Source organism: Rhamphochromis sp. 'chilingali', assembly GCF_963969265.1.
Source record: "Rhamphochromis sp. 'chilingali' genome assembly, chromosome: 20".
Classification (NCBI taxonomy): Eukaryota; Metazoa; Chordata; class Actinopteri; order Cichliformes; family Cichlidae; genus Rhamphochromis; species Rhamphochromis sp. 'chilingali'.
The window spans coordinates 10880198-10905045 of NC_137947.1; the positions used below are offsets into that span (position 1 = coordinate 10880198).

The window sequence follows — 24848 nt, forward strand, 5'->3', positions numbered from 1 at the left end:
TGTATTTTCTTCTTCTTGAACATTCTCTTCTATAGTCATCATCTGTGAAAGAATCGCTAATCGTCTCTGTTCTGTTACAATGTAACCAGTGTGATAGTTTTATTCTGTTTACTGCCCCGCCTCCTTTTGCACTCTTAACACAGGAACACAAAAGCTAACAGACTTATGTAAAACTAGTGCGGTCTATTAGCTACATTCTTCTTTACCTGCTGACACTAAAAATCTACTCTTTAGCACCTATAGCACCTAACCCTGGCTGCAGTGGCTATGTGTTTGGGTTCAACAATGAAGTAAAGAGCTTGGAGGCAAGCCAATTAATTGCTGCAATTAAGCAGTACTGCAAAGTTCAGCAGGAGGACGGCAGTATCGTTTAGAGAGATAGAACCATTGTCAATCTATTCTGCTAGTTAAGCATCCCCAAGATAACTGCTTCAGTCTCTCAGACGACAACATGTCTGTAAATTATTTAGTTTGATGCGGCTGATTATGCGTTCCCTGTCTTCTGAGTATGTTAGAGGAAGACTTTTGGATAGCAAAACGGATGCAAACATTATGCTCTGAAGTGAAGTGCAATGTGTATACAACAGGGCTGTAATAAGCTAACTTGCGTTATCAATCAAAATGATGGCTAATTAGTGAGTTCCTTGCCATGCCTTATTTATCAAACACAGAGGATTGAGTGTTCTGATGACTCCTTATGGTGGATAATAGTTTTTGTCTCTGTAGCTAATTTCCCGTGAGCCTGAAACATGATTGCAAATTTGCCAACATGGCTTGCGATGACCACAGCGCAACTTCACAGTAGATGTTTTGTTCTTGATGAAGAAGTTTTTAGGCAAGAGTACTTGATTTGAGCTGACTGATGGATTGTATCAATTCGTTTAAGAAACACAAATGAGTCTCAGCAGAAGCACACTGTTGAAAAGTGAGGTTGGTGGAAACACTCGCACAGGTTTTTTTCTGCTCTTCATGTCGCCACTTGTGTTTCTTATTCAGGCTTAGATTTATTTAGTGACCTTGCCGAGACAAAATGCTGCCTGTCTGATTGTATAATTCTTAGTCTTAGCCATGTGTTTTTACTACTTCAGAGAGTGCACTTGAATAGGCAATTGAAACCGGTTGTCTTTTTTTTTTCTTCTGTTTTCACAAAAGGCTACTGATGGCAGAGAGAAGGAAATTAGCCACTGGGATTCTGTTTGAACGAGAAAAGAAAAACAGTCCGTATATGACTCAAAGGAAACACGCACAGAAAAATATTATATTAATGGTGTGTCTGAACATGATGTTCTCACTGTTCTTCAAAAATGTGCAGTCTGGGAGATATATACAGTTGTGTTCACAAGTTTGGGCACGCCTGGTAAAATTACATATTAGTTTTCAAGCAAAAGCCATACGAGGACATTGGCAGGTAAGAGGTGGTTACAGTGTATTTCACAAACTAGTTAGAAGCTTGCTTAAGCACAGTGCTTGACTGCACACTGCTTTCTGCCCAGCTGTAGTATGCACTGTTACATGTGCTGCAGGCAGTGCTGACAGTGAGTAAGCAATGAGGTCAGAGCTGCTCTGCTGGACAAACTATTTGTAATGACACCAGTTCTGACATATTGGTGCATATTAGAAAACATATTCAATTCAGTTTTATATCTATATAGCACCAAATCACAACAGTCACCCCAAAGTGCTTTAAATTCTAGGGTAAGGACCCAGGCAGGCACCGACGCACTTGCCGGCTGATGGTTCGATATAATTTTTTTCCCTTGCTAATATAATTTTACAGGCCACGGGCCGGCTTAAAGTTGCTCTGCACCGGCCCTACAAGCGCTGACAGCAGCCTGTTCATTCATTTTCATTACTGACACTGGATTGCTCAATCAAATCTCTTAACGCAACAGCCCACACCCCTACCTTCCCTGTGCACTTATGTACCTTGTAGACCACAGTATAGTGTGGAAGAAGTGGTTGATACAGATGGACACACAAAAGTGAAAAAGTGGATGTGAAAAGCTAAGTAAGAGAGGAAAAGAAACTGCAAATAGATGGGAGCGATATGTGTCAAATTAACTGACATGTTAGCAGCTATACCGTCAATAGTAGTACCTGCAATAAGTAATAACAAGTCCTCGCAGTCATAGCAGGCTACTGTTACTAGCACTGGGAGTGGAGGAGTGCAGGGCGGTGGACACCAGTCCCAACAACAGATTGAGGAAGCAATGGAGGAAGGTGTAGTTAACATGGTAAGAAAATAAACGGAGGGACATTATTAAGAAGGCGGAGATTCAAAGATTCAAGTGAAATGAATGGCTACTTTGACCAATTTATTCTATTTACTCAGCTTTACCATTGCTTTGAGGAATTGCACAAATACATGCACATATTTAACTGGGCCATCTGCAACATTTTGATCGCTCAGGGTGGGCTACTTGGGCCAAAAATACAAAGGCTGATTTTTTTTTGTCCCAGTCCAGTCCTGGTAAACAGCAACAGTCACCACTTGGTGACAGTGGGAAGAAAAACTACCTTTTAACAGGAAGAAGTCTCCAGCAGAACCAGGCTCAGGCATCTGCTGAGATGTGTGAAATGAGGAAGACAGGATAAAAGACAAGCCGTGGAAAAGAACCAGAGATTAATAATAACTAATGATTAAACCAAGAATCTTACTAGTCATAGATTAAGAAGTTACACCGAGTCTGAAACAGCAGCGAATGTGAAGTTTTTGAGGTGTCAAACGAATTATATTGACAAAATATTCTCAAAGTATTAGCTCTGTCAAAATAAATACACCCCATTATAGTCAAATCACTACAACTGCTGCTATTAATGTTAATGCAGGTTTGATTTTTATGAGATTATTTCTCATCAGAATGGGATGGCCTAGCTTTATAAGTCTTCATGATGCACTACAGCAGACTAACATGTCTTTGTTAGATATCTGCTCAGTTCAGTTTAACTCTGTTGCTCTTTATTTCAGAGCACTAGATCCTGTATTTCGTATATTTATGCAAAAAAGACTCCTAACCTTACTGTTTGCTGTTGTGCAAAACTAAAACAGTGATGCATTACCAGCGCTCTGCTCCACGGCATGAAACGTACATTCGAACTGTAAAAGGATTAAGAGCATTTTGATAAAGTGCCTTTAATTAAAGCACAATCCATTTTAGCCTTCATGCTCAATAAGCAGAAAAGAAGATGCTTCACTCTGATTGCAGTTGGCGCTCCGGGGAGATTAGTTTCTGTGACATAAACGGTGTGCCTCTGCATCCGGGGCTCGCTTCACACATCACCTCAACACTTAGATCATTGTGATCAAATAGACGCTGGTGGGAATGGATTCTCTTGAGTGCCCGTTAAGTGCATTTTGCTAAGGAAGTAAGAGAAGTTAAAATACATTTAGCTTTAAAAAAGACAATGCACTCTTCCTTAATGCAATGTTCTGCACTTAAGCTATATGGACTCTAAAACTGAGTGTATATACCCTGCCCAGGCTATCGAGGTCGAGACCCTTATTTCCAGACTTCTGTTTTCCACAAAGAGAATGCAGCGATATGTAAAAAGGAAGTCGATTCTGAAACCACACTTCAGTAGCTGAGGATCTCCAATTTAATGCTGTCCTGGCTTCTGCATCTGGAGAAATCCCAGCCGTGTTTTTTTGGATATAGTAAGGGGAACTGTCTGGCTGTCTGGTGGGTTATGCACTGGGGTTAGTGGACTGTGAAGACCCAGAGGAGCCCGTGAGTCTTTACCATACCAGCAGGCCTGATCATCAGTAAAGAAGGGTCTGTATTAACATGAGGCTGATAAATCCAGAAATGTGCAGCTGCTGGCTCAAATCCTCCAGGAGCTCTCTAGTGACACTAGGTCCTGTGAAGTTTGCAGATAACCCGTTTAATCTAAACCGCAGTATAAGGGTCAACTCTTTAAACACTTGCACAGGGTGAATTGGAATATCATGCTCTCTCGTAACATTATGTCAAATGAAGAAAGTTTAATGTTGAATACCTATCCTGACTGAATTTCTTTATAGATTTCTTTCCCCATTATGCATTAGACTTCTACTCTTGCAATATATACTAGCGTTCCCTTATGAAAGGTCTGTGAGATTTGCGGTTTCCTTAGATGCCATTAAAAAGATTTAAGTCTTTGCCTCTCTGGATGGTTAAACGTGTCAGTAAATGCACTTTAATTTGAGTATTTATGTTGGTATTTGTGGAAATTATTGCTATTGGTTTGTATCAACATTACATGAAAGCTGAATTTCAGAACACTTCATGAAGACATAGATGAATGAATAAGCCATTAAATGTCGGTGTGGATCTGAATAGCTTAAAGTAAAATTGCCAGTTAGGTCATTGGGCTTTGCAGAGGATGCACGCACCAATTGCACTTGAAGTGTACCATTAAGCTTTAAGTTGTTCATTTTTTCATTGCAGGACTCTTGACAGTCCTTCCGCATTTATATCATGTGGAAGTTTCACCTTTTTAATATTCAGCAAACTCTATCGCACCAATGCAAAAAATGGCTGGAATAATAGAACAAATGAATTCGTGAGTGTGCCACTTTTCTGAAACTGTTTGTGGTTTGTTACAAACCAAAGAGATTTTTTTTGTCACTGTTGTGACTACCACTGTGCGTTTGAGATTAAAATTGTGGAAGCAGATTGAAACGACTCATCTAATGAACCCTACTCTCACGATGCCCCCCTGCATTGTGCCTTCAGAGCCCATGCAGCGAGTCTTTCTCATTCATGTTAATAGGCTGCGTCTTTAATGTTGAAAACGATTATTAACTAACACGTCAATCGTCGGGAAGTTGTTGCGCGCGTCTAACTTTGGTGGCATTGACTTTTCCCTTGGTGTCAACTTCAGAAGAAATACAAATGCGCGCTTTGCACGGCCCACCTACATCTTCATTTTCTTGTAATTTCTTCAAGCTTCCTTTTTAGGACTGGGGGTTGAGCAGATGCAGGTGGATGTATATTTATGAGGGGGATGTGTATTTCAGGGAGAAGCGGTGTTGTGAAAGGTGACCTTGTTAGATAAAAGGAGGGCTCGGAAGCCAAATGATGAAAGAGAATGGGATCATCCTGGGCTCATTAATGTGGATTTGAAGGTCAGGTAATTATAACAATAGACGTGTGGGCTGGCTTTGGCATCTGGTATTGTTGCTTTGTTATGATGGTGACAAGCCTGCGGAGGAAAGGGATTAATCACTGTGACACAAGCCTGTTGTCACATTGATACATTCAGACATCATAACACTGGTGCTGAGAGAAGCTGTAAAAACAACATAATTTCGACTATCAGCACTATATGACATGTACAATTGAGACTATGAATAGGTTTAAGAAGCGACTAACAGGGCGCTCTCATATTGTAATTTGTACTTCAAAGTCAAATACATCTTAAAGAAGGGTTCACATTAAGCTATCAGTGATTCTGAGCAGTTAAGCCTCGTTTCTTTTCATAAGCAAATTATCTTTCAAATCTGGGGATACAAGTTAAAAAGTTCTTCACATGACATCCTCGCCGCACAGCTGAGGTAGGTAGTAACATTTTAACCCATATGGGGGAAGCAAAGGGTACCACATGCGTTTTTAAGCTAGAAGAACTTTAAATTATGTGAACCAAAACCATTGTTTTACTCTTCTCAGTGGTGTGTGCACACTCACAGCTGGAGACACCACTGATGAGTAGTTGTTTTGATGTTTTTCCCTAATGTGCTCGGGGTTCACTTAGACAACGCTTGGGTAGTGGTGCCCTACAAGTGTAGCGTCTGCACAGATGAGTCAAAACAAAGAAATTGTTCACCCTCTGACATAATTTACATCACTCGGATCTAAGTGTATATTTGCTGGTTAGTGGAGTGTCCACAGCAGTAAGTCATTTCCTTTTGGCCTGATTGGTCATACTGGCCTCCTGTGAACTTGAGTTGCCATATTAAAAAGCAGGAATGAGATGATGAAACTCTGTCACCCTTACCTATAGGTGAGGTACCTCTGATCTCAAGTCAGTCAAAAACACAAGCAAAATCAGAAATGCTAAGCGTGTTTGCGTTTTAGCTTTCAGCGAATGTGTGTATGTGTCGTTTTTTGGTACTTGATATGGAGTTGAAAGTCATTTGAAAGTATCTAATTCTCTGTTTTTAAAAGGCTATGCTAACCCTTTTATATATAAAAATCTGGCTTTAGAGTTTTATGCTTTTATATTTGTGCTATGATTGCTGTATTTTGTGGAGTTTTTGAAGATGTGCCCTTGAAAACTCAGTGTTCAGAATGGCCTCTTTGTTAGTCCTAGTATTTGGGATGCTGAACATATTTGATTCTTAGGGGTTTCACAGTATACCTGCTTGTATTGAAAATAACTACAATATTTAAGAGTTACGTACTGTATATTGTTAATAACGCATATAATATCTTAACCAGTCATTTCTTCTTGTACAGCGTTTGGGGATTTATGGATACACTCTCTTTCCGCCTCCCTTGTCTCTTATTTCTTGTGTAAAAAGACGAAACGCACAGCTGTCAGAGAGAACAGTTGCTCTTTTTTGCAGTTCTCTATTCTAGGCATCCTCCTATATTGTTAACAGTATTTTGCCACAGTAGAGAAAATGTGATATCATGACAGCCCTAAATAACAGGGTAAGGCTTTATGTGAATAGAGTGGACCTGAAATGGAGTCAAATTCTCAGTCTGAATTATTGTTTTAAATCCACCCCTGATACTCATGTAGATAGCAAATGTGTTTTTATGAGATTGAATTTGCTATAGCGAAATACTGAAACTCTAGGAGTGCTCCTTGATTTTAAATGTGGATATTCTCACAGCGTAGGCCACGGTTTTGAAACCACACTCCTGTTTTCAGATTTTTTTCATAACTAAACAAAAAACTGACGATCCAAATCAATCACGTCAGTTAACAAGGCTGTGAATATTGAACTGCCAGACACTTCACACTATAGATGTTAAAGCAAATACAGCACTCAGTGCTGGGCCACTTTTCTTGTGCATCTGACACAGTCACACAAATGCCAGAATCCTTTGAATTCATTGTGCATTGTGCTTTAATTGATGCACACACTCCATATCAATGTCCCTGTTGTCGTTCCTGGCGCTCCTTTCATCTTCATCGACGTGCCAGTGACTCGCAATTAAAATTTCAGTAAATAGTTTGACATATTGACGTCGAGATAACGATAGAGCTTTTTTAATTTTATCCACATTTCACGCACACCTTGTTACAACCATGACTTATTTGTTTGAGACAGTCTTTTTTTCCCCACATGAAGCCATTTTGTGTGTGAACGGACTTCTGGGATTGTGCCACCTCGGCTATGAGTTTGCCTGCCTCAGTCAGGCTCCTTAGGGACCTCTGTAAGATATAAAGAACAAAAGTGCCAACCAGTATTATCAGGCGAGGCAGCATGTGTGGTGCCACATGCATTTTTAATGTGCCACAAATAAGAAATACCACTGTGTCCTCTCTCTCATTTCACAACTGGTGGCTCATTTAAATTTTATTTCTATTTGTGTGAATTTCAGCAGCTACTAAAAGCGAACAGCCTCCATCATTGACGCTTAGAGTAGTCTCGATTTAACACGGAGCTGCACAGACATGAGATGGGTTGCTCTAGATATCAAATTTGGAATGCTTCCATGTACACGCACGTATGCATTTGATGCGCACGCATGCTATCACACAGTATCAGTGCTTGTTAGGAAGGCCGGTGGAGTGGAAAAGTCGGCTGTGTATGGAGCAAACATTATTCCACTCTAAAAGAAAGTCCTTCACTCCGCTGAGTCTTTGAAGATCGACTTTCAGAGCTGACATGTTAAACATCAGAACACCAAAAAGAGGAACAGCTAATGACCGTCTAAGTGTCAGTCAAGCCTTCAAATGATTAGCTTTTATTTCCTCCAACTTTTTCATTTTTTTTCATTATTCAAGGACTTCTTTTTTTTTGCACTTCATTGTGCACAAGATGCTTATCATCTGCCTGTCAGACTAGCTGTAAGTAAGATTTCTAATTAAAGCCGAATAATAGATAATATGGCTCCTGGTAACAAAGAGCAGCTCTGTTGACCTAGTTAGTGCTTTTATTTGGGACAGTTTTTCTGTGTAACGTCACATTTGATAAAATCAGAACTCCTTCCTTGTGGACAGGTAAGGCACGCTTCAGAAGCAGCAGTGAGTGATGTGGAACAAAGCAAAGAGCGCGCTTATGACAGTTCATTTGTTCTTGGATGTATTTACTAAAAAAAACAACAACAAAAAAATCTAAGAAAATGCTGGTAAGATTTGTAGACCCAGATAGGCCCAGCAGCGTTTTATTGCTGTGGTGGCTCTGGTTGCTGTGAAAAATTGCACAAGGATTTCTTTTGACTCAGCAACAGAGCAGGCAACCTGACCCATAAAGATTTTTTATTAGTTTCTGTAGCCCACCTTTTATCCCAAAGTCACAACGGAGCACACTATTAACGTCTGAGCTTGCTGAGAAGCGTGTGCGAGGCTGCTAAGGATAAGGTGAATGTGCATTTGATGGAACATATTTAAAAGGTTCAGTTAAGGTGGCAGAGAGCAGAAGGTAGACAGTGGATCTGTTTACTGCCTTGAGGTTTTGTGGTTACGGTCTAGCACTTCCTATTTAACTGCATGATCTAGGGCTCTGCTGACGACACCAAACATGCAACCCAGATCCATGCCTCGGTGCCCTCTGCACACAAACACACACATATACACACACAGGACTCATACACTGAAGTGCACAAAAGCCATTTTTATGAATGCTCTGCAAATATCTTGACACACTGAGATGAGACAGTGGTTTTAATAGTCTTTTTTTCATTGTGTGTGTGTGTGTGTGTGTGTGTGCTGGCTTCTTGATACTATGCCTGTCACACTCTTTGGTGGAGAATTTTCTTGCCCTAAAAATACACAGCAGTGGCACCACTTTGTTTTCATTGGGTGAGGGGTATATGAGGTTGCAGTTGGGGTTAAGGGTTCAAAGGGCAGAAAGGAAGTAGGTGTTCCCACAGTGACAGTCCAGACACGTGTTTGATGAGCCAGCCTAACAGCATGGACCGGCACTTCCAAATGACCTACCATCTGCAGGCAATCTGGGGAGCCTTTTCACTGAGATTTATCTCCCATGTTATGGCTACTCCTGGAATGACACACTAGCACTCCTGAAAAACTCCTAGTTGTAAGAGCTTCTGCTTCTGCTTTTTTTTCTTTCTTGTCACTGCCAACAGTCAAGGCTTACCTTCACTACAACCAGGCTGAAAACTCAAGCTGGCACCTATATTCTGCCTGCTGTGATGGGATCCTTTCCCCTGTTTAAAAGGTGAAGAAATATTCAGTTCTTCCCGCTAAAGAGAGGATCGCAAAAAAGGAAATGCATAAACATGCTTTAAAGAGACAACTCAACATGTAGGCAAAAGGTAGAAAACAAACAAAACAGATAATATGAATTGATATGTGTTGGTCCAAAAGATTGCCAGACTGAGCCGAGAGCAGGGAAAACTGCAAGGAGGTCTAGTTTATAATTAATACGCACACTGTAAAATATGCATTATGGGATGGATGTGGCCAAATATGGATTTCTGTTTTGATTTTCACTCAGAATAATTGACGCACTTCTTAGGCAAGTCATACTGAATAAAGCACCAGCTCATAGCCTTTGTTGCTAGGAGCGTTGGCTTCTCTGCCAGCTGCTTCTTATTTGTCTTATGTCGAAGACCTGTTATTAAACCAAGTCCCCGTTCATTTTCACTTTTACGTGTTTCTGTTGATATGCATGTGGGCTGAGCTTGTTGAATCTGCGTGTTACCGATACAGTATTTTGTGTAAAGAAAGACATTGTAATTATTCAATGAGAGAAAACAGGAAACGGTGATGGGGGTGGGTGGATTGGGGGCTCATAAAAGCACATAGCAACATTTTTACCTTTCCCCGCAAGCACACATTCATCGAACTGACTGCAAAGATGAGAACACGCCTCATCTCCCAGTGGGCTATTCCCATAAACACATTAAAAAAGTATCTCGCATCTCAACCCCTGGCCTACCCTGTTCACTACTACCACTGCTCTGCCTCACACACACATACACATGCAGGAGAGTTGTGTCAGACTGATTAGCAACCACATCTCCAATCTCTGATTAGGTGTGGAGTAAATGAAGCGCCCCCCTCAGGCATGCATTTCCATAATGTCAGGTAATTAAACCCCAGTATTTTAATAGCTCAGGAATAGGAAGACTCCCCAGGAGACTAGACAATGATGATAGACTTTGCTGAAAACTAGCATAGTATTAGCTTTCTTTAAACTGGCACTGAAACTACCACTTACACTGTGCTTTTATACACGAATAACTTCAAACTTTGAAAATTTATATCATGCAGAAAGATATACACTGATGAAAATTCCTTTAGTTTAGTGTTTTTTGGCTTCTGAGCTTCTTCTGTGATCTTCAAACATGAACAGAAAAATGTCCCAACCTGGTTACGAGAGGCTGTTGTAGAAACGACGCACATTCGAGTTGCGTGCTTTCTGTTGATGGCTGTCAGATTCCTGAGCTAAACAAAGGCTGGGAGAGCACGAGTGTCTTTTTCATCACAGAAAAACCTGGAGAGGTGCTATTGTAAACATGACAGTGCATTGTCAGTACATCCCTGTTTGAGTTGCTGTTTTTTTTGTTTGTGTATGTTGGTGCTCATATTGTATGTGCACACACATACACACAACAAAGGGCCTTTGATGAAACACATTCTGCAGTGGGAGAGGTTGTGTTTTTTTTTTTAACAACTGAAGTTATGCCCACTCATGTTGGGTGCCCAAGTGAGAACAAAACAGTAATGCTTCCACAGAAACATCCAGAAACTGAGTGAACTCCAGAAATCACTTATACATGTAATCAGACCAACAACAACAAAAAAAAAAATCATAAAAGCCACAGGACTTTGCTGTGATTGGATTACTCTCCCTGATAGCACACGTTCATTATCTATTACTTCAGCACAGAGCGTTTCTGAGAAATAATAAGCTTTTATTAGGGAAGCATTGACTGCTAATGATACCCGATGCATAGCTGGATCTGAGGATCATTAAAGGCATGGCACGGTGCATGGTTCCTCCAATATCCGCTGTATGAACTCCGCTTCAAACACATAGTCTACCTTCTTCCAGAAACTTTCAAATTAACAGATGTACTTTAAATCCCCTCTAATCTTCCTTCTCGCGTGTATAAAGAATGTATCTTACGGGGCAAGAATGAAAACAGGTTCATTTTAATGATACTCTCTCAGCTGGTATATCACAGTGACAGTTAACTACCAGTAAACTACAGTAAATGGAGGGGACTCGGCCATTCGTGAACAGCACAGGTCATCGTATGAGTGGTGATGAACTAAATGGTCTGAAAGCGAACAACAGACATCAGTGAGCTACGCTTTACCTCAGGGGTCTTCTACGTATCTACAGTATGTCAGAAGCCTCGTGCTAAAGCCTTCCTCTCAGCTAATGTGCTGGAACAAATTGCTTTAGAAATGCAGCAAACCTGAGACAGGGAGTGTTGACAGCAAGCTACTGTACACTTTTATGGTACATAACGCATTTTCTTTTTTGGCAAGTGCATATTGTGACGATCATGTCAGTTATTTGGTGTTTAAACTTGCTGTGGATATGTGATGGTAGTGTCCAGTATTTATGTGACCAAGAACGGCATAACAATACGATCGCTGCTGCCAATATTCTCATCCAGCCAGAATTCACGCCAGCAGGCTGCTCTTTGTCAGTTTTTCTTTTCTAGTCAGGGAGAGAAGGTGAGAGGACAGCCCCACTCACCCACTGAGGGACTGAAGTGCACAGTGAAAAACAAGGGGATTATTTTTTAATTATTTCAAATTTGTTAATCATGAAAAGCTACAAAGTCCAGAAATAAAAATGTAAAGTTGGAAATGAACATATTAGGTTTTCTTTTAGCAATGCATTCGTGGAAAAACTGAAGCTAAAGCATAGAGTTCCACCAGCTGCAGTTTTATTGGCTGATTCTCATTCAGATTTAGGAGCTATAACTGACAGAAACAAACAAAAAGCACTTTTCCATCAATACAATTTTTTTCTTGGTCCTTCACCCTGTCAGCAGTCAGACTGTTTAATACCCACGCAGGATAAATACTGTCTAAAAAATACATGTGTATCATTATTGCTCCTACTACATTGTAGTGAATTTAACCAATGTGGAATTAAATGAAGTCTATGTCTAAGTTATTTTCATATTAAACTGCAATAAATTACAGGATCTTTTTTTTTTTTTAATACATTTATGTTATTTAATTTCTTTTTTTTAATTTAAACAACTGAAAATAGGTGCTCTGCAATTGCAAGTAGATAAAAAATAATTACATGTAAATGAGTTGCTGTACACACAACTTAACCTGACATATTTAATCATGTCAAATTAAAGTAGGTACAACAGATTTGTGTAACAAAACAAATGTCAGTTACTTACCATAATTTCCCTTGTAACTGCTTTAATCCTTTGCTCATACAGAGGCTGCTAGCTCGTGGCCGGCTCTGACCTGATGATTGGTTATCTTCGACTTTAACCACTTTCCATTCGTCAGCTTCTTTAAAATGTCCATGTTCAACTACCTTAGTGTGTTTGATTAGGGTTGTTGTTATGTTGTTGGTTCCCCTGTGGTTTACTTTGGGGAACTTCAATTGCAGTGAAAGGCTTCCACACTGATGACATGTTAGCACATAGCTGTGAGTGTACGTGACTATTTGCCTGTGCTGCTGCGTGCTTTTTTCACATGCATGAAAGGGATGGACTCGTATTTCAACTTATGGCAGGTCGGTCACTGGTCCGGTCAAAGAATGCTGGAAATGAGCTCAACCTGGTTATTGTCCGGTTGATTGTTGCATCACTATTAAAACTGATACCTTGTCCTAGTGATAGAAATTTATTTTTGTTTATTATTTTTGCAATAGTGTGAAACTCTAGGCCAAGGTTATATTTCATATACTGCACAGTTACCTACAGCATACTGTTAGTGTTGATTACAGTGGACACACATAGTAGAAACAGTTTATTGCTTGCAAATATATCTCCCAGTAGTACCATAATTTCTTACCGTGTCTCCATCAATTTGTGTGACATGTTCCCCAGAGAGATGAACAGACCCTGCAAAGCCATGACAATATCTGGATTTCACTGTTGCACAGTAGTATACAACTGTCTCAGACTGCACACTACTCTTAATTGCTTTTAATGAATCGCATGTCTTATTGAGCACAACCGCTGTGATTTTGCCAAAGAAAATCCGCCGAGGAGTGTATATTGAGTAGCTGCTGACTGAATCACACATTTGTTGCCAAGTTGCTAATTTGATATTTAAAGAAAAAAAAAAAACTGCCTCACACATTGATCATTTTTGTCAACTGGAGATTTGATAAACAAACTGTTGGATGACATTCATGTTATATTTGCTAGACGGAGCTATTGAAATGTGTCATTATAGGCTTTTCCTTTCAAAGCCATACAAAAATCTGTAAAATAACTGTTATTATTCGAGCCAGTTTCAGGCTCGTCACGCTGTGATCTCCTGTGCTGTTGAATTATCCATATTTATGTATGTTTTTTACATTTATTTTTACTAAATGCACTTTTTTTCCTTCTCTTTTCAGCAAACTCCAGTCTTCTGGGAGGAGGCGGAGGTGAGTGAACGCTTTTGTTTTTCACTATCGCGTCCCATTGATTGCTCCTATGGTAAAGCAATTAAAGTTGCACTTATCAGATCAGGCATTCAGCCCATCTGTTTCATTGAGTTCATGGCAGATTTCAGTGTCTACTTCAAGTGTCTGTGTTAAATGCGGCTGAATGTAAGGCCAAAATATTAGAGCGTGGTACAGAGCAACCTTGCGCTGTACCACACTGAGAGATGGTCATTACTTTAGCAGCCTGCCGAAGGACATTATCATCAAGGCAATGCTGGAAATCTGAGGCAGCCGATTGTGGTGTGGGAACAATGGTTAGGGAGTGGAATGCTACCGCCCAATCACACGGTTCTTCCTTTGTAAAATTTGACTTATGCAGTGACATGATTGAAATAATCATTCTTTACTGCAGTGAGATGAGGTTTTGGGTAAAATGCACCAAGTTACACTGTTAATTTTTAGTCCCCAGGGAAATTTTTCATATGTAGGGATGGTATGACAATGAAATAAGGTCACTGCTTCAGACTTATATGTTTATCCAGCCACATTAACAGCCTTCAGTTGTATAGTCGGATCACGACTATGACAGTCTGCCTTAGCAGAACTATCTGTCTGATATAACTAATCAAAATACGTATTATAGATAAATTCTTCCCTGTGTTGTGTTTTATGAAGGTCTCTATCACAGCAAACATTTTATTTCTTACGCCACATTTTAATGCAACCATCAAACAGCATCTTCACTGTATCGTATATTGCCATTTTTCCCAATGTGTAGGTTTTTATAGCCTGTATCATTTCATTCCTGTGTTTTCTTTAGTGAGAAAAATGCAGTATTGTGGATGATTGGTTCATCTGCTTTCTTTCTGGGCAAAACTATATAGGTTTTATAATTTTGTGTACCAAAAAGAAAGGCACATGCTGCACCTTGTGATTACGATGCTTCTGCATTTATTCAGTCATTAGGGTTTACCACCTGGCAAAGATGACTCATCAGAAGCAAAGGACGGGCAAAAAGGAAGATCAAAGCCACTCAACGGTTATATGCTCTGTGCACATGGTGTCCATTAGAGTGTACATTGAGCTGTTGAAATCTTATTCGCATTTAATCATGCAGCTTGGAGTGGCCCTTATCTCGTCTGATACATTTTTAAGACTGCAAACTTGCCGTGTAGAATCTCAATCCATCAGCAGCATGAAGAGGCCCTCAGCGCACAGCCGTCTTAGGAATTTCTGTGATTGAGATCAGAGGGTCACAAACATGCTTCTCCATAACCAAGCCAGACCCTGTAAAGCAGGTATACTGTCCGCCTGAATGGTGTCTGTCTCCGCTGCGACTCGCGCTATCGATTTGCCGTGTCCAAAGAAACACAAGAAGCAATTCTCTTTGCTATTACATTTTCATTATTGTTATTTTGTGCCAGATTACCTTTTTACAGTTCTTTAAATCCCGGCCTTGGTGATTGATCCAGTTTCTATTTCAACTAATAATAGCTCTGAGGATATTACAGATTGCTCTGTTTCATAACAGCAGCAGCGAAAAACGGAGGCGAATTGGAGGCTGTCAACATGAGAACGTGAGATCTTATGTGTCAGTTAATGTTGTACTTTGCAAGAAAACATTTTAGCTGATTGTAACCTGCAGCTGCGCTTATTAACTCCAGAGGAATTTCTAATTGTAGCAAGTGCCATTTTTTTGAGAGCAAAGCCTCTTTTCATTCCTAATTGACTTCCAGCGATGCTATTCCTAAGTTACTGGCACAGGATATGAGGTCGGTTAACTCAAAAATGACCATGAGGTGAACAACATGTATGTCATACGTCCTTTATGTGTATTTTTAAGAAGAGTAAAGGAAGAAGCCAATTTCCACTTTGCCACAATTTGCCACAGCGGGTAGTCTTTCTGTTCTTCTTTTTTTTTGGCCGTGGTAAACAACGATGACTATAACTAGAGAAAGATTACTATTATCTACCAGGGAGCTGAAATTGTTATTTTCCCCCTAAAACAAAGCACTACACCGTTTGTCTTTTATCTGCATGAGGCCAAGAGGGGTTTTATCTTCCAGTGTCTTTATCACTCGAAGGTGTCTGCTAAACCTGCAAAACTGTTCTCTCTGTTGTCACCCTGCTCTCCCTCTCCACCTCTATCTGCGGTTTGGCATGTGAAGACTTCCTGCCTGGTGGCGGCGAGGATCGATGTGGAGAGGAGATGTGCTCTCATATAGGGTCCTCCTTATCTCCCAGCTGTCTTCTCGGGGCTCTGCAGAGGGGTAGCTTCACAACAGGATGATCCATCATGCTGGCCTCACACACCTGAGCCATGTGTAACTCTTAACAGTTCGGGAAGTAGGACTCTGAACAGCTCAGGAAAACTGGACATAGGCTTTACTTTATTTAAGTTAGTTTACCACCTAGGTGTACTTTGAGCACCCCTGGCTTTGCATGGTCTCTGTTATTTGGTCTCGTTTAGACGTCTTTTCACAGAAAAAGGTTTTACTTCTCTAGAATGCATCAGTTATTCAAGCGTGGCATGTGGTCACAGCAAAACAGAAACAGAGTTTTGCTGGTGATTGTTTTGTCGCAGTCAGAGTAATGTGAAAAGATGGAAATAAATGACAACAAAGCTCTTTCTGAGCCTTTTTCAATGCACAGGAACGCTGCATTATATTTCTTGCAATAGTTATACAGAGAAACGATTCATAAGAAAAGATTCTTACGCCCTGATGCTCTATTAAATCCTTAGAAATCACTGATGGGAATTTTCTCTGGGTTATGCCTCTTCAGTATTATGTACGCAATGGGGTTAACCAAAATAGCACTGTTATCTGCTTTAGACATGTTGGTCTCACTGGGATTTCAAACATACATAGAGGGAAATAACAATGATCTCTGATAATAGCATCCCAAATAGGGCCTCTGTGAATAGAGGGTAATTATGAATGGTACCAGGTTGCTCTTGTGATGTGTGTCACAGCATGGCTGGATGCTGGATGCTGTCCCAAAAGAATAGACCTAATGTAAACATCACATTGCCTATTTTGCCTTCCCCGTCCCTTTGTCTTTTTTTTATCCACACACACACAAACACAAGCATTCAAGTGCAAACAGGGCTATGCAATGATACCATGAAGCCCTGTGTAGCTGGAGCGGGGGAGCTTCACTTGCCTTTGATGTCTCCATCCAGGAGGGGAATTTGCTCATTAGCATTCTAACCAGAACCATTGCCCTTTTAGCACTAGGCTTTAACTAGACCACCCAAACAAATCGTTCTTCTCAGGTTGGACCTCCTTTCTGTGCTCCAGTCAAGCAGTGGGTCACTGGCATGGCTTGTTGTGTGTGTCTTGGCTTGGGCTAATTCAGCCACGACTGTGGTCACTCTCTCAACCCGTCCAGAATGACACAAAGATTCTTTAAAACAGGGCTAATAACATTAAAAAAGTCTGCATTTTAAGTGAGCCCTAAAACAAATATATATCAATGTCGACGTGGTTATCGACGATGCCTGCGCTACTCGTTACGCAAGAGCCGCGGGCCTTTAGCACTCTTCCTATCCTAAACGCTGGCATGAGTCATGGCAGGTATTAACACATTATAATAGATGAGAATAATTATGTTTGCTGTCGTGGTGCTTACGTCCTTTGTCCTCTTCTGCAACTAAACATGTCATGGGATGCAGGCTCCCGAAGATATGACAAGGCAATCGCTTCTGCCTCTCCTCAGATGTGAAATGATGTGAAAACGCCTGCATGACGACCGCGCTTTACAAACACAGTTAACAGACGCAAAACAAAATGTTCCGAGCTCTGGCCTTTAAGTGAAATATGAGAAAAGATTGCTCATGGTGAAATTATCCGATCAGAAGCGCAGAGCATCATCATCAATACGGATGCACCAGCACTATGCTGTAAATGCAAGGCTGGCCATTATCGCAACACAACGGTTAAAAAAGACAAAACACGTGTTCAGTTTTAAGACATGTTTGAATAATCCTTTGCTGAGATTCCTAAGTGCTCCACTGTGCTTATCTTTATCTCCATTCTTTATGCAAAGAGCTCTGTTTTCTTTTCCTGTCACCTCCAGGTGAACCATTATCCTGTCTGGCTCTTACCCGGGGCTTGTTTATTGAGTCGATTGGAGGGGACCATGCAGGGCGCTGTGCGGTTGCAGGGGGAGGGGTATAGGTCGAGATATAGGGTGGTGTTGGGTGACGGTTTGGGCGAGATGACTTTCTGTCCCTTACACAGCTCCCTGGAAGCCCCCAGACTAATCGCTCAAAGATGACGTATTATTCTCATAACTCAAAGATTACACACTATGCTTGACTGATGGTCCTCAGTTCACAGATGGTAGTAACAGCCATTAGCATAACTTATGAGAGAGATAGCGTATTTCCCCATGGAGTAACCTAAATAATGTAAAATGATAAATTGAATGCAAAGATTCCTCAGTCAGTGGGGCACCCTTGGGATTTACTTATCTCCGCATATTTAGAGAAGAGTTAGTTACACTCTGATCTAAGCCTGCCCTGTATTCGTGCTGCAATATTCCATGTTCTTTTTTAAGCGTGTTCAAAACAGCAGTGATGTACTGTAACTGTATACTGTAGCACTCAGCAATTCTCTCTCTTTATCCGTGTAATTCAGTGACAGCAGCTCAGTAGGCTTGGGTCAGGACATGTGCATGCAAGTATGGGAGTGCCCTCTCACACTGGTTTTAGCCAGTCAGACTGATTTGAATAATTGAATTAAAAAATATATTTGAATTGGCCCCATTCTTGCATAAGCAAGGAAAGTCATTTTGTAAATTGCACTTACTTAGTGAAATTATAAAGCAACTTAACTCTACAAATCTCAAGTGTAGTGAACTTTTAAGTGAGTGTATGCATTAAAACTGCACTGTGTGCTACCATTGAAGTGTTTCCTTGCCTTTATTAAATGTGTAGCACAGTGTAATGCAGGGGTTATATGCTATAAAGCCAGAACAATCTCCTCGTCTTACTGGAATCTAGATCCGTTTCCTTTTTTTTTTAAAATCAAAAGTGCTTTTAGTGTCTTGCAGCAAGATGATGAATTATTTGTGTTGTTTGCAACTGCATCTTCACCTAAAGCGTCTCAGCGCGTCAGTCATCATATTGAGTAATTATTGCGTGAGAAGCGTCCTCATGCCGCCAGATCATTTATGACAGAGGTGCTGTGATTTAGAGGGCGTTCCAGTGAAAGTAACAGGACAAGGTTATCTGCTGGACTGCAGTTTGCGATACCCAAATAGTGGTGAAGATAACATTGCCTTGTGAAAGCTTTCGCGTGCCATTTCTGTCTTCCCATGCCACCGCAGAGAACAGCCACGATGAACAACCCCCTCTCTTGCTCCTCATCCTCCAATCAGCAATGATGGATGGACTAATTGATGCAGAGTGATTGGGCCATTTATTTTATCCTACAACAGTGGGTTCCATATTTAGGATTAGCGCTGCATTATAATGGGAAGGGAAGAAGAAATGGCCGGCGAGCGAATGAATCCGAGGGGGGTAAAGAGGGACACTCTGAGGAACAGTTATAAAAAATGTAGAGACAAAAAGAGGAAGAGAGAAAACACTCATGCAGCTGTTACGAGCAGCGTTAACAGGACTGGTTAGTTGTGTAATGCTAAGCTTATGAGGCATAAGGGAGTGCTCCAGAGAGTTTATGGTGTGGTCAGTATCCACGAATAAGAGCGGGTGAGAGGGGCATATAGTTTCCACGTGTCCCGGTATCCCTCGCTCAGCCTATGAATCATTCATCTCTGTCCCCATGTATAAATCAAGCTGCCCGCTGTTGCCTGCGGCAGTCATGTCATTAGCTCGTTGATGGCATCGCTTGATCTCTGGCACTGCAGTGCAGGTGAGGGAAGGGGTCTAACTTTAAACAGCACACATAGCAGAAACATATCAAACTTTGTAGAGCTTTTGCTGGTGGCTGTGGTATAGTGAGCTTTATGGAGCCGTAAAGAAGCATGTTTCCTATGCATGTTTTCTTGAAACTGCTCTCACATCTGCCATCGGGGTGTAAAAATGATCTTTCAACACTGTAATTTGAATGTGCTTTTTGAGAGCACAAGGTTACTACAAGTCTGACTTTGTTGGCCTTTGAGAGTAAAGCAGAGAGAAAATTAGGTGTCTATGATGGAGACTTACACCAGAGGTTCTCTAAAACATGATCACCTATTTTCTATGTCATTTTCAGGCTGATCCAGAGTCTTACGTGGCCTTTTGCCACTAAAGAGTCATTTGAGGTGAAGAGCTTTACTTCTCTAGAATCTCGTCCATCGCCTATTGAGCGAGAAGACTGAGAAACCCCGGAGCCTTATCGGTTTTAAATGCTAGCTCTGCCAGCCACAGAGTGCTGTTACACTTTGACTTACAATCATGGCAAAGTACAAAGTGCATAAAATGCATATAAGCAGTCCTCGCTTTTTTGAACAGTTGTGGTACATACCTTTTGGCGTCCACCTTTCTTTGCTATTGCACACATTTGAATGTTCCTACCTCTGAATCATTTTGTTGCAAATAAATATATGTGATATTACAGTCAGGGCCTCTGCTTCCCTCAGGGTTGCTGTTCTAAACATATTGGAACTGCTTGTTTTACTTCATGTTTCACCCTTGCAGCGTCTCTCTCTGCGTTTTGTGCTCTCTTGCTGTCTCTGAAAGGAGAGATATTTTGCACTCCCACAACATGTAGATTTCAGCTTCTCGGTAATTCACTTGCTTTTGTACAATAATGGATATTCAACCTCGTTTAAGAATCGTCCACCTTATTCTGTCGCCCCTCATTGAACACAACGTGAGAATATCTCCACAGGGCTCAAGGAGCAGGCAAGAAAGTGTCAATTTAGTTCTCTTCCACACTGCATCACACATGACCTCCCCAAGTACCCCAAACGTCCCTTTTGTTCACCAGCATTTCTGGGTCACTTGTTAAGATTTTAGACAACTCAGTGCATTGCCAACCACAGTGTCAGAGCACATTTGTATCGTGCACGGGCTTTATAGTGGCCGTTTTGGGGGTGGATCCTGCACAAAATTAAAGGTGCTGTCTGTTTTTGCATACATGTGTCTGTGTGTATTACATATATGCCTCCTATTAACTGTGCACTGTCATGACAGTGGCTGTGAGTCTAAGTGGTACTATGGAAGCATTTGCTTGCATGATGGTATGTCTGTGTGCCTGCCTGAATTTAAACGCCAGTGTGCTTGTGTGTGTGTGTGTGTGTGTGTGTGTTGTGTGTGTGTGATCCTTACTCTGGCATAACTGGATGCTGAGTTGTCTTGTCAGTTGACTCAGTGGTCAGTTTTGGTCCTGCTGCCTCCAGCAACGCACTGTGGAGTGATGAGATCTGACAGACGGGAACAGTTCTTAGCAGGGCACTACCCCATCCCATAGTCCTGCCAATCATGGCAAGGCTATTACAAGGACATCAAGAGCTTAGACACACGCTCACAAGTGATTCAGCACTGGCTGACATGCCAATATACCAATCATATGAAACCCTGTCATTTTTGAAAACATTTACCCAGGATTGCATCCTGAGAAATATTTTGTTCCAATAACACAGAAGGGACAAAAGGGAAATAGATAGTCTGAAATATACGTTCAGGTATTTAAAAAAATCAGCCAAACACTGAGGCTCACTATAATATTAAAAAAGGTAAAAAATGAATTTGTGATGACTTTCTTTTAAAGTTTAACAATTAATGTTCTTAACATGGTGGTTCAATTTATTTCCTGTACCCTTTATACTCTTTATATTGTATTTTTACTCTGCCTTTAAGCAGAGCCATTAGCTAACTCTCGAATAAGCTCACTCCTTGAGCCAGCCACAGTGAGCAGAATGATCTGTTTTAACTAAATGCTTAATTTAGCACATACTACACAGATTATTTAATAAAGTCAGCATGCTACCGGTGTGGCCCTGAAGTGGTCTGTGGTATAATTCTCCTTCAGCTTCCAGTTGCTGTTATTAACATGAGACCACACAATACTGATGGGAGGGAACCAAATAGGTGTGGTAGCTGGTACAATTACTAATCTGCATTCTGTGATGTTAATGTGCCATGTACTATTCTGCTATGTTAACTGTTGTTAGCTGCTGGACCAATTCCGTATGGGCTGATTTAGCAAAACGCACACGTGCAAACTGCACGTAGCCGAGGTTTGCATTTTGCCACACAAATAAACATCCAAAGGCCTGACTGCTCCTGACTATAAAAGTGTACAGTTAGATTAAGGTGGTATATAGATATAAATCCATACACTGCACTGATAAAAATCTCAGCGGGAGTATTTAGGTGAGAATATCTAAATTCTGGCTGGTGGCTGATTAGTGGCACTGTTTTTTTACGCTATCTGTGCAGAAATTGACCCGCTACAGCCTCATGCCAACTAGTAACAAACTGTCAAGCTTTCTGCATCTCTCATGGGGCAGCCTAGTTAGCTGTGTCTGACAGGCCTCTTGCCTACAAGAAAGGTTTGAGTCCAGGGAGGGCAGAGCAAGCTCCAGAGGAAAACTGTCATCTTTTTTTTCAGACCACAGGGAAGAAGAGGAGTTTCTCTCTCCCTTCTTCTCTCTGTCTCTCTCTTTTTCACCCTCCCATCCTTCCCTCTGTATCAGCCTGTTCCCCTGGTGAAGATCTTCACTTTCCCACTGCCTGTTATGCTCCTCTTAGCCTGACTGTGCAGAATAAACAGATGGGTGTCAGAGGATGAAACACCAAGCTTCCCCGAGGAGCAGGGCCCACCGTTTTTTTAACCCACTCGCAGTTTTCTCCTGCAAGGCCGCAGCAGCCATCCCAGTATGCTAGCTGAGAGTGACACCAGGACAGGCAGTTAGACTGAGGTGAAAGACGCTCCATGTGTCCTTCTTAAGGGAAAGATGAGCGTTTATACCACGGGGATGATGCCCGCCACTCCACCTAATCCTCTTTTCCCAGACACTTCATTATCACCTGCATTCTGCAGCCACAGTATGTGTGTGCTGGCAGATCTCTGAGGAAAGCTACAGAAGCTCGCGTAAAAGTGCAGTGTGAGGAAGGAGCACTGAAAAAGCGAGAGAAAGATGAGGAGGATGGCGGTATGAAGAATGACAGTGGATACGCAGAGTAAAAGGTGTGGTGGAGGTGGAGAACAGATGTCAGACATAGTGGGTGGTAGTGAGAGGTAAACAGTCGGCTTAATGTCTTCTCATTTTCTCTCCACATATATCCATATATATATGTATATGTATATATTTTTTTCCCCCTCATTTCAGAAGCCGGCAGGATGCCAAACTGTCACCCCATCAAACACATCACTTTATCAATTAAAGTGAATAAACCATTAGTGGATTTAGCTAAACAGCTAATTAATAAGCATTTTTGTAGGGTTTAAAATTGACAAATTACATAAAAGTAACAAATTGAACTAAACGATCACATGTATTCTAGGAGAAGATGTTAGATAGGACTTGATTTTTCAATGTATACAGACCAATTAATACCAGTATATTTGTTGTTTTCTGTGTCGGGCATGAGCAGAGACGTCTGCTGGGAAGAAGATTAATTTCTGAGTGGGAGAGTGCAGCAAAGCTATTTGAGCCCACTGAAACATGTTGGCTCTCTACTGTGAGACTCGCATTAGCACATGCCATAATTGATGGAGGAGCATACTTAGCAGTAATAATGGGCATGGGCTTTATAGGGGGTGGTATCAAGACATTATTTTCAGAAAGCTCTAATTAAGCTTTTTTGCTGTGGCTTTGGTGCAGCAGCGACTGTCCCGTGTCATCGGGAATGCTTTCTCTGATAAACACGCCGCTTGCCAATCGGTTTGTTCTGGGCCTCCAATGTGCAGGGAAAATAAACAAGTTCATCAAACAGTGCGAGACAGCGCTCCTCTCCACTGACTCTAGTCCTGGCCCTGATGAAACGGCAATCAGCTCAGTGCCATTGGGAGCCATTGTGTTTACAGTCAGTGGGTGGATAGACTGCTGCTAGCTGGGGGAGATTAGACCTTTGAGACCAGCTGGGACATTCCCACCACCGTGCAACTCCACCTGTGAAATTGCAAACGAGACCACGTCCCTCCCCTCGACCTCCGTGGCTGGTTGAGTGATCAGCACGACACTGACACTTTGCGAGGTTGGTCACTCAAATTAAAGTGAGACCCGGTGTACACGAGAGCGTGTGACTGTTTTGATGGTGGAGGCGCATGAAAGCAGACACAGCTGTAGGTCAAGATGTGGGTGGGAAGCGACACAGTTGACTTTGATGTCACTTCTCCAACCACTCACCTCCCTGGAACGTTTCTTCCCGACTCAGATTGAAGATTCACTCTTCAAAATTTCCTGCCGCCGTCTTTAAAATAATGAGCGAAAGTTATCACGGTGTCGCCGTTTTTTCGCAGGCCGCGTTCTACATAAACAGGGTAAACCTGAAGGAAATCCAGCAGGATAGAGGGTAGATGTGAGCCTCAGCTGACAGCCCCTGGAACGTGTTTCTCCCCCTTGGTGGGGCAGCGTAGAAAACCTCACCAAGCGTGACAATAACAGAATGCCAAAACACGGATTGGGCCAAATGAGCTGTGAATGCAAACAAAGTAGCGAATTTGTTCTGTGGCATTTGGGGTGGACATGTGTCCCCTCAGCATGTTAAATACTGCACCCAGTCTAACTGACAGACAGGAAGGCGGTGAAAAATGAAGAATAATTAAGGAAAGACGGAGGAAGAGACAGAAAATGAAGAAAGGCAAACAAAGCAGCAGTGATAAAGCCATGTCTCACACGGTTATTGATGTATATATATATACGTTCTTATTCTAGGATTGCTGCGTTTCTGCAGCTATGCTGTTTCTTTGGATCCCACCAGAGATTTGTCATGCCTTATGGTAAATTTACTGAAGCATAAGCTGAAGCGCTGGAGTACTTGTTCTGTTTTGTTATCCACTGAGAATTTCTTGGTCTGTATATGACTTCATATTACCTCATGAATATTGATATCCTGTAATTTGTGTCTGGCTTACGTTCGGATGCTTCTTTGTGCTTTATGTGTAAAAAATACGCACACACACACACTGACTCTATAATCCTGAGTCTGGCTCAGCTGTTAAATGTTTTATTTACTGAG

The 24848-nt window shown here is 41.4% G+C and overlaps 1 protein-coding gene across 2 annotated transcripts in view; it reads left to right on the plus strand.

Annotated features, from left to right (window-relative positions):
- Positions 1–24848, plus strand: part of macrod2 (mono-ADP ribosylhydrolase 2) — a 424305-nt gene that overhangs the window by 118688 nt on the left and 280769 nt on the right. For both annotated transcript variants that reach the window (XM_080868694.1, XM_080868695.1), the window contains one exon: positions 13682–13711. In XM_080868694.1, coding sequence (XP_080724820.1) covers positions 13682–13711 — 30 coding nt within the window. The remainder of the gene's footprint in view (positions 1–13681; positions 13712–24848) is intronic.